The sequence below is a fragment of the Pipra filicauda genome, unplaced genomic scaffold, assembly GCF_003945595.2.
Source record: "Pipra filicauda isolate LSUMZ 115617 unplaced genomic scaffold, ASM394559v2 scaffold58_size5111680_pilon, whole genome shotgun sequence".
Lineage (NCBI taxonomy): Eukaryota > Metazoa > Chordata > Aves > Passeriformes > Pipridae > Pipra > Pipra filicauda.
In genome coordinates this window covers 4,612,826-4,622,947 of record NW_024104742.1, presented here as the reverse complement: position 1 = coordinate 4,622,947, position 10,122 = coordinate 4,612,826, and the positions used below count along the sequence as shown (strand labels likewise).

General features: G+C 41.5%; 1 protein-coding gene across 4 annotated transcripts in view; it reads right to left on the bottom strand.

Annotated features, from left to right (window-relative positions):
* Positions 1-2,199: 2,199 nt before the first annotated feature.
* COL4A5 (collagen type IV alpha 5 chain) overlaps positions 2,200-10,122 on the bottom strand; it is a 78,008-nt gene continuing 70,085 nt past the window's right edge. For all 4 annotated transcript variants that reach the window (XM_027716433.2, XM_027716435.2, XM_027716434.2 and 1 more), the window contains 7 exons: positions 9,988-10,116; positions 9,565-9,663; positions 8,141-8,353; positions 7,618-7,795; positions 6,925-7,039; positions 6,450-6,622; positions 2,200-4,960 (listed from right to left, as the gene is read on the bottom strand). In XM_027716433.2, the coding sequence (XP_027572234.1) occupies positions 4,879-4,960; positions 6,450-6,622; positions 6,925-7,039; positions 7,618-7,795; positions 8,141-8,353; positions 9,565-9,663; positions 9,988-10,116 (989 nt within the window). In that variant the 3' untranslated portion in view covers positions 2,200-4,878. The remainder of the gene's footprint in view (positions 4,961-6,449; positions 6,623-6,924; positions 7,040-7,617; positions 7,796-8,140; positions 8,354-9,564; positions 9,664-9,987; positions 10,117-10,122) is intronic.

Sequence of the window (10,122 nt, the reverse complement as noted above, 5' to 3'; positions counted from 1 at the left end):
CGCTTGTAAAAACAACTGAAGTCAGAAAATACCAACAAAATGGAGTGAGTGCCTTTTCAGATTCCTTACTGACTTGAAGGATATGGCAATATTTTTTCATAAAAAGAGGCTTTTATCCATAGATGGAAATGTATATGATCTCCATAAATGTGGGTGATTAGTGTGAAATATCTTGGATGAGACCTTTCTTTAAAATTACCTAATTTAATTTTACCCTGTTACTTAGAATAGTGCACTGAAACAACTCCCTGGAAAACTGAAGTTTGCTGTAAGGATAGGGTTTTCCCCAAATAAACCAGCCCCTTTCTCAGGGCCCCATTACATAGTGTGTAGCCTGGATTGGGAGGGAAAGGAGAAGAGCCTGCTCAGCCATGGCAGAAAGAGCCCTACCAGCAGTACAAACAAACAGTGACCATTATCCAGGCACTGACCAGACTGTTGGACAGTGTCATGATAGTTATTTCAAAATACCTTTGACTGGACCTGAAATGGGGCAGCTGCTGGAGGATTCTGGGGTTTTTTTTGGGGGGGCTGAGGGGGTGTTGGAGTTCATAGTTTTGCACTAATTTTTCAATTTGGGTGAGAGAGCTCTCTTGCTTCTGAAGTGTGGTGAAAGTCCTCAAAGCTAGAAGGCAAGTTGGATTTCCTGACTGAACCTGAAGACAGTCACTAAAACACATCTTACAAGTCTTTGAAATGCATTGACCAGTTCTTCTGCTTTTGTGTCTCCCTGAGCTCTCTGGTACTGGACATAACCAAATATGAGGGAGTGAGGGGTTCACAGCAGGGAAGAAGGATCTTGTCAGAGTTACCAGGTATCAATACAATCTGTATTGGATTTTTTTCATCCCTGCATCCTGTCTTGGCTATAGCAGTAGTTCCCTCAGATATATAGATGTTTCTCCCCTCATTTGTCCATGAAGAGCTGTGGAGCAGCATGTCTCAGGGGAGAGCAGGAGCACTGAGCTTGCTGTGCATGTCTGGAAGGTAAGAACTTGTCCCCCTTATCCCCTTTTGTTAAGGAAACAAACACACCAAGCTCAGTTTCTTTGGTTTTCTTCTGAGTTTGTTAATATACAACTTTTTAAAGCACCATTATGGTTACAGCCTGACTGACTGTGAGGAAAGCTCTGCTGTTGGCAGAGCAGCCTCAGCCACCATCCTGTGCTACAGCTGGGGGCCAGAGAGCCTTTGGGAAGGACAGGAGGATGTCTGTGTTACTGCCCAGCTGCTGTCACCTCACTGCCAGCTGGGGCTGCCCTTGGGCAGTGGTGACCTCTCTGTACAAAGAGTTAAAAATCTTTCTTTCCAAAGCTAATAGTTCTAGATACTTATCCTATATTTTAAATGTAGAGCACTGTCACTGCTCCCCTGGGCTAATCACTGCCCCTGTCTCCCAGTAGCAAGTGTCCTGCTGTTTGCCAATAAACTAACCTGGAAAGACTAAATTATTCATCTCTTGTGCAATTTTCAGCTTGTGCTTCTAGTGGAAGTAGCCATGGCAGCAGAAGTATTGTGTGTCCAGCAGCATTGCTGGGTTGGCTGCAGTGTAACTTTTCTGGGAAGGGCCTGTTAAAAACACATAACACTGCTCTCAGCAGCACAGTCCTAAATCCAGCAAAACAGCACTGCCTCAGGTGTGTCCTGAGGGTGGCACATGTACACAGTTCATGCAGCAAACTGAACTAAAAAACACTCCAGCTGGATAGCAAAGTATATAGGAAATAATTGCAGAACATCAAATTTTAGAACTTGAGCATTTGTTGCTTGTAAAATCAATATACGTTTTTTTAAAATTCTAAAACTACTTTTAAAAGTAGGTCCTTCCTTCACCCTCTGTGGGGAAATGGTCACTCTGGAGGAACTAACCTTTCCAACAGAGGACAAAGTGTTCCAGGCTTCAGAGCTTCTGCAGCACAAGGTTTGTGTGTGGCAGTCTAGTTCGTGGTACAGAAGTGCTGCTGCACTAGGAACAGTGTAAATCCAAGTTAGGCACAAGACAGACCGACAGTATGTGATTAGTTATGAGAATAAAAGCTTTAGTGAAAAACATACCAGACATCAGGAGAAAGAGCCTTAACTGGAGCTGGAGAAGTGGTGTCTGCAGCCGGATCGTGTTTAGGTGCTGTTGAAGATTATTTTAAGGCTCTAATGTTCAAACCAGTTTTTTCCTTTTTTAATAATAAATCTGCAAACACAAACTTTTACCTGTAGTTTAATGTTTATATAGTGATGGATAGCACCTAGAGGCCCCAACCAACATTTGAGCCCCCTCAATGTCTCTGCCCCAAGGAGCTTACAGTCTAAGCATCAAGAAGCAGGAGAGAATAATAACTGTGTTTTCTTTTATAGATCAGTAACTCCGATCCAACACAGGTCAAGTGATTTACCTGCTCTAAGGCACAGATGGTGTGGTGGGAATTAACCCAGCATCTCTTGAATCTCTGCTGCAGGTCTCAAGTTAAAAGATGTTCCTTCCTCTCTAGACCACTTTTCTCTTTGTAAAATACAGCCCCTTTGGAATTCTGAGCCTGAAGCTGATTAAGGTTTAGTACTGTTCTCCAAGTCTGGGCCGGAGCTGCAGGGACAGAACAGAGAATGGAGCTGTCAGAAGTGCAGCTGCTTTACACACTTCACTTTTCTGTGGTCATCTCACAGCTTTGGGCTCTGAAGCTGCCACATGACCAGCAGGTCTGGGAGCTCTCTGCCTCGGTCTGGAATGGGATCTCCTGCCTTGGTTTTACATGCTGTGAGAGAAGCCCAAATCTTATAAAGAAGCACCGGTTATGCACTGCTATAACAAACATGTTCTGCCCTTGCCCCGGTCCCCACATCTGAACACTTGTTGCTGGTGAGCACAAGATGGGGTGTTGGTAGGGAAGGCTGAGTGAGCTCTTCCTTTGGGAGCTCCTTGACTTTAGCATCCATTCTTCTGCTTTTCTGGGGCTAGAGATTGGCTGCTACGTTCATTTTAGATTTCTGCGGAGCCAGCAGTAAGATAAGGGCTTGTGTTTACATGAAGAGACTGACTTACTATTTTATTTCAGCTTTGGTAACAAGTTCCTGACTTGGAGGTAGCAGCAGGTTCAGATTATTTCTATATGCATCAGCAAACCAAACTAAAATGAGCTGAAAGATGCACGTTGCTGAATTGCCCACTCTCTACCAACGTATATAACTGCAACTAATTGAAAAAAGACAAAGCCATTAATATTTTGCACTTTAAACTAAAGAACTTCAGTTTCATACTTGGTTGAAAGCTTTTGAAATCAGCACCAATCTCATTGTATCACTGCCACCTGCTCGGTCACCAATCCTATGTCTTTTGTCAAATGTGCATAAAACAGGGAGATGTCGGATGCTCCATGTTTACAAGGATAACAAGGATAACTGGAAGGTAAGAACGAACAGCCGTTAGCAGATAAATTACTGAACAGTAGCCAATAAACAAATACACATCACCTGTATAGAGCAGTACGTTAATTCCCAAGTTAGGCTGTATTGGTAGTGGAGGTGGCAATAAACAACGGAAATATTAAAGTATCATCACTTGACAAATAGTCCTGCATTGTCAGGGAGCTGTTTGTACACGAGGGTAAATGAAACGGCACTGACCATAGAAGCTGAACAGTCATGCATACAAAAGTGATCACTTTTCAGCTATTGCACAAGGAGTGACACTCTTAAGACATACACAGTAGGATTCTTACAAACTGACATCAGAAAGACTGCATGCACCATCTTTCAAGGCCTTATGTGAACTATACATACACAAGAGTTGCTGTATATTGTAAATACACTGTGGATGTGTATAAATTCACATAAGATTAAAAGATTAATCTGTAAATAGGAAAGTTTCCACCATCTTCTGCTTTATTTTATTCAGAAGGTGTTTTAGCATGTACACTATTTAAGATAAAATGTAGGACACCACTTCAGAGTTGAGGTTTTATGTGAGCATCATAAATGCTTCGGTAACTGGATATTCCCAAGGGACAGGTTTGGTTAAACCAAACTACTAAAATGTGAATGTGACTTCTGAAAAGAAGGATATAGAATATGGCTAATAATTTCACGTATTTTCACAAGATTAAAAAAAACCCTTTTCAAGTGGATTGGGATTTCTAAGCACAAATAAAACCACTGATAGCGTGGTGTACAACATTTAAAACCCTGATCGAAATTACTTCAGAATAATTGTGCATTCCCCAAATATATTAGGTTGGCAACAGAGGAAGGAAATGAAAAATTAAATGCATAAGTTGGTCTAAGAGGGGTAAATTCTCTCTGTACCACAAGTTTCATAATAAAATACTGTTGTATCTTTTAATTTTAGACATGAGAATTTTTATATCAGTCTGGTTTGTTTTCTAAATGACTGAAAATTTCAACTAAAAAGGTGTTTACACAATATACACATTTCATTACTTACAAAGAGAAATAAGCTTAAAATTTCATATTAAAAACCTGGGATACAGTAGGGTTAGTAGCACCATGAAAAATGTTTTTCAAAACTGCAGTCTTGTTATTTTAAACATACTCAGTGCGTCGTGTCTTTCTCTGTTCTCTTGGTTGATCAAAAAGGTGCCATTTTGGTACAGGGAGAGAAATGAAAAATTTCATCTTCTGATCCTTTATGAACCTCGAGTGTTCTTTTCTGTTTCCAAGAGGTCAATCCTTTCATCTTAGTCCTGTTGTCAAATATGTACTGAACAACCCTTAGTTTGGCACGTGAGTGAGGTACACTTGAATTTGCACGGTTAAAACAGTTTGGATTAGTTTTTTTCTTTTCTTTCTGCACAGTAGCACCATTGTTGCAGCTGGAAGACAGTGCATCTTAGGAATTTTCAACTGTTTTATAAAACGTTCTCCAAGACGTTACGTCTTCTTCATACAAACTTGACAACGACTAATCCGCGTCCTCAGGTCTCCAGCTTTCAGTGTCTCTGACTGAGGTTTGCTGGTTGACAGACACAAAGGAAAGGTTGGGTTAGCTTTTTTTTTTTGTTTACAGACTTGTTCCTTTTAACTTCTGCCTAATTCACATTTTAATACAACACTTATGTACATGAGTGGGGAGTGAATCCTGGATTTGAGAGTTTTCCTTAAGAGTGATTTTTTGTCTGTCCCCAGCACCAGGTGACAGATGCTCAGTCATGTCCAGTGTCAGTGTCCCCAAGGTATGGTAACCACCTGTTTCAGGCTGGCAGGTGATGGAACACAAACACAAACTGAAGGGGAGGTGAATTTTGTACATTTGAGATGATATTTCTGAGGTCTTTGTTTCTGTCCTTTGGGTTTCTTAGTTGAAGGGTACTTCATATAACAAGTACTGCTACAGTAAGAGCTGTATTTAAGTGATGGCTTTACCATATTATTTATTTTTATTCTGAAAGGGTAAGGAGATGGGAGATTAATGTGATTACTTCGTGTAATATGTGCATACACAGAGTAAGTCCAATTCTTAAATGTTTCTTTAAAAAATATAATAAGGAAGTTGCTTTTATGGGATAGAGAAAATACTAGAGACAGAAAACTCAAAGGTGCATGGTAGTTCCTAGTAGGAAGTTTTTGCTAGAGAATTACCACTAATCAACTAACCAGAAATCTGAAGAGTGATGATTAATCATGGCAAGTATCCTGACTGTAGGGGTTACACAAGAAAAGCTTAGGGGCCACCACTGCTCTGTAACACAGTGCACGATGCCAGCCCTCTGAGACAAAGCTACACTTTCAAGTAGGTGGCAGTGGGAATATTATGAGGTTTTTATCAGCACACAAACAGGGCAGTAGTTATTTATTCTATGAAAGGAGATGACTTTTCAAAGAAAAAGTTTTGCTACTCCAGTTGAAAGGGAAAGAGTTTGAGGAGCTGAGAGACTCCAGCTGAAATATTGACTGCAGAGAAGCTGAGGACAGAATGGCCACTGGCTTCCTTGCACTTCTGCAAAGTGTGGGGGGAAAATGCTGGCCATGGAGGGTAGGAAACCTCCTTCACACAAGACTTTTAAAAACAGTTTAAACATCTGCCTTAAAAGGTTTAAGTAGAGTTGATCTTGCCCTTCATACCTGTCTCTTGTTTGTCTGTATTTTTCAAATATGAGTTTATTGAAAGGTCTGCTAAGGAAAAACCCAACAAATTGTTCTTTTAGGCTCCAAATATAGTAAATACAGTAGGACTACTTTCAGAGAAAGTACTGCAACAAAATGTGAATAAGGATTGACACAGAAAAAAACTGACTCCTTTTAAAACAGCATGTGCCCTAGCAAGTTTTTACATATTAAAGGCTTACCAAGGAAACACTTGAAAAACTGGTTGTGAGGGGGAAAACAAGCTAAATTATTTCCCTATACCCCTGCAAACAAATTTCTTTGATCTCTGGCATAAATTCAGTTTCCAAAGTGCTCATTCTGGAATAAAGCAATAGACAAGAAACAAGTTTTCTTACCTGAACATTTCTGACACCTCTACAGTTGCCAGCCAGAAACTGTATGAATTGGCGTAGTAATTACAGGTGCCCCGACCGTGGCACTCGATGAACGGCGCTGAGCGGAATTCCTCCAAACAGGATCCAGGCGATGCCAAGGCCTGTCCAGAGCCCTCTGCTCCAGCACTAGTGTGCTGGTGGAGGAAAGAAAGACACAAACAAGAATCTTAAGTGCTAAAAAATTCAATAGCACAGCATTCAGCTACTAAAAGAGTCGCTGCCCGTTCTTGGCAGAAGTGATGCGGTGTCAGACACCTCCCAGTTACACTGGGATCTGTGTGCTGGAGAATCCCTGTCAGTCTTGGCTACCTTGGTTAGTGATGGAAGGTAAAGGCTTTCAAATGACAAGCCTTGCAGTTCTGAACAACATCCCAAAGCAGTCAGTAGAGGACACAGGTGGGCAGTGGCTGCCTCTGGAGTAGGAGGCAGTTCTTACCATCATGAAAGAGTAGCCGATCCAAAGGGAGTCCCAGCCTGGAGGACATGAAGGAATCTGAATGGTCTGACTGTGGACAGCTATCACCATAGCAGGAGCTTCACACACAACACATCTGGACACAGGGGAAGTAGCAGAGAAACAAATGACATTGAAATATTATAGGAGTATGTTTTATTAAGAATTCTTACATAGAGAAAGGGAAGAAAACTAGCCTGTGAGAGGCCCTCCTATTAATCTAGACTTCTACTTCTCACATTTTTTGTAATTGCAATAAGACAGTATTTTGGAGTGTGAGATCTGTCTGTATTTTCACTACATGGGGTAAAATACTGAAGCAATTCCTGAAACAAAAGCTGGAAGCTCAAAGTCCCCAAGTGAACACCTTACTCCTAAAGCTAATGTCTCCCATGTTCTCTCTCCTGTTCATGGCGATCTTGCTCTGGTTACTACAGAGATCCCCTGGTTGAGGGGAGCTCTTGCAGCCTTTCAGCCTCTCATTACCACTGCTGCATGGAGACGGACCCTTTAAGATAATGAATACTTTTAAAACAAGCTATTTTCCTTGTTTTCCCCAGAGCAAAACATGGCAGATTCATCTCCTAGTACCCAACCTGCATGTTGGAAACACGTGGATAAGACATTCTGTCTATCCAGATACTAAAAGAGACCCGACAGCCTGCTTCGTCTCACCGGCTGATGAAGGGCTGGATGCTTTGCCCAGTCAGTGGCTCCATGCTCATGGGCATTGGCTCTGGAGTTGACAGCCAGTAGGAATAGTCATTCCTTGATGCAAAGTTACAAACATTGTTGATGTTGCAGAACATGAAGGGCATGGTGCTGAACCGCCTGAGACAGCTCCCAGCAGTACCTACAGAGTAAGATACATAAAATGTGACAGCGAAGTTTTCACTTCATTGCTTTTTATAGCAATTCTTTGAGAGCAGTAATTGTGTATTCTTCCTCTCCTCCTGTGAGTGCACAGCATGTGCTATCGGATTGTCACATGTGGGAAAAACTTAACGTCTGTGTTCTGGTTTACATTCTTTCATCCTGAATTATCTGTGCAGCCTCTGGAGACAGCAGATCTTAGTATGCAATCCCCATCCTCCTCCAAGAAATCTCTAAGACTGTCGTATCTTCAGAGAACCAGAGCATTCGAAGAAACAGCTACAACCTCTTTCCTCTTAAAGAGAGTGCATACAAAATATCTCACCCAAATCCTGGCCATGTGCTCTTTCATTTCCTTGCACATACAGAAGAGAGAAGCCATCATATATTCTTGATGTTCCCTGTGGACAAAGTGGTGTATCCCTGGTCTGGCTGTGCCGAGTTATAAGGAATCCGTGAGCAACAGAAGCTGTTCCAGGAGGACCAGGTGGGCCTTGTAAGCCATCAGGGCCAGGAGGTCCCTGTACTCCTCGTGAACCTGTTCACGTGAGAGAAACACAACACACAGTAGTTATTAACACCATTTCTTGCTCTTTGAGGACCAGTGTAGCTCTGAAAGGCAGCACAGTCCTGCGACTGAGGTGCTGGTGAATTCGGGCACCTGGTATCTGCTCACACCACCCCCCTGACGTTTTCTCTGTGTTGTAGGGGTATTGTGAAGTTAAATATATTCAGGGCTGTGAGGCACTAAGATAACTGCAGAGGACATGACAGCCAGTAGAATGAGTTCAAATTAGCTTCCCAATTGCAAAATATATCTGTGTGTGCAGTTTAATAAGATGATGTTGAAACAGCTTGCTCAAGATAAGAAAATAAATGGCAGAGGCAGAAACAGGAGCAAGTCTCACTTTGGGGGCATACTGTGGTAACACTTGAGCCAAAGGCCATCAAAATGAATAGAAAAGCTGCAGCCAGTTTTGGAGTAGGTTACAAAAAGTGGGAATAAGCCAGAACAGCCTTGAATGTGAGCAAAAGTGAGTCAAATGGTTGAGAAATGTATCAGAAAAGGATGTTCTAGAACAGCAATACCAGGAATTATAGCTACATATATTTAGACTATGTTATTCTACAGTCATTATTTACATTTTTTCCCTAAAATAACGTTAACAGATTTCATAGAGCTGCTCAGAGAAAAAGGAAAAACAGGCATTATGGATTTTTGTGTTCTTTTAACTATTAAAATTCTAAACTTTTTCTCACAATTTTTAATATAGAGCTACTTAATATCTATCATCATCTTTAGAAAATTGTCCCAGTGCCTATTCTGATTTCTCAAATCCTAGTTCAGGGGTTCTAAGTGATAGCTGCATGGTAGCTCGATCTCTGCCTTGGGTGAAATTCTTTCCTTTATGAATTTGTTTTTCCCCATTCATGATTTGCATGCAAAATAAAAATGATTTAACTAATCTCTCTCTTCTGTTTCTTACAATCTTCATTATCTCCTCTACATCATCTGTGCTGCAAAGAAGATGCCAGTCAGCTTGAGATAAAGCACTCGACAATATTAATCAGCAATGACCAAGCAATGTTCTGAGAATATTCCAAACCAAAGTGTGTTCAGCTGCTTTTAATATTGTTGCATTAAGAAAATCCTAAAATTGTGATTCTATCATTATTCCCACGAGGCAAAGATCTTACTTCCCAGTATTAGCTTGCACTCAGAAATGGGAGTATCTCTAAACACCATACCTGGTTGGCCTGGAAGACCCCTCTCTCCTTTACGTCCTGCTGGACCATCAAAACCAGGTAGTCCATCTCTCCCGGGGTCACCAGGAAGACCAATTGGACCTAGAGTAGACAAAAACATAATTGAACTAACATAACTGAAATAAAACCTCTTGAAATCTCACTACAGAATCTTTAAATTGCCTCGGACTTATCTTTTGTTTCTTCATGATATATAAGAACAGCCCATTGAACCAGAAATATATGGTGGAACCCTGCATTTATCAATTAACCCTGTATTTATCTGTTATCTATTAACCCTGCATTTATCTATTGCTTTTTGCTGAGCTCAGTCACTCATCTCTGCAGCCTCTGGACGTGACTGGCATTGCATCCTGCACTCAGCTCTACCTCTATCATTTCCTCTGCAGCCACTCAGGATCATACCTGGCAATCCCTGTGGCCCTGGCAATCCAGCTTCCCCTTTGGACCCAGGCTGTCCTGGAGGACCTGGGGGACCAGGATCACCTTTGACAACAATGCTTCGTCCAATGGTACCTGGTAAACCTGGTGGACCTGAGA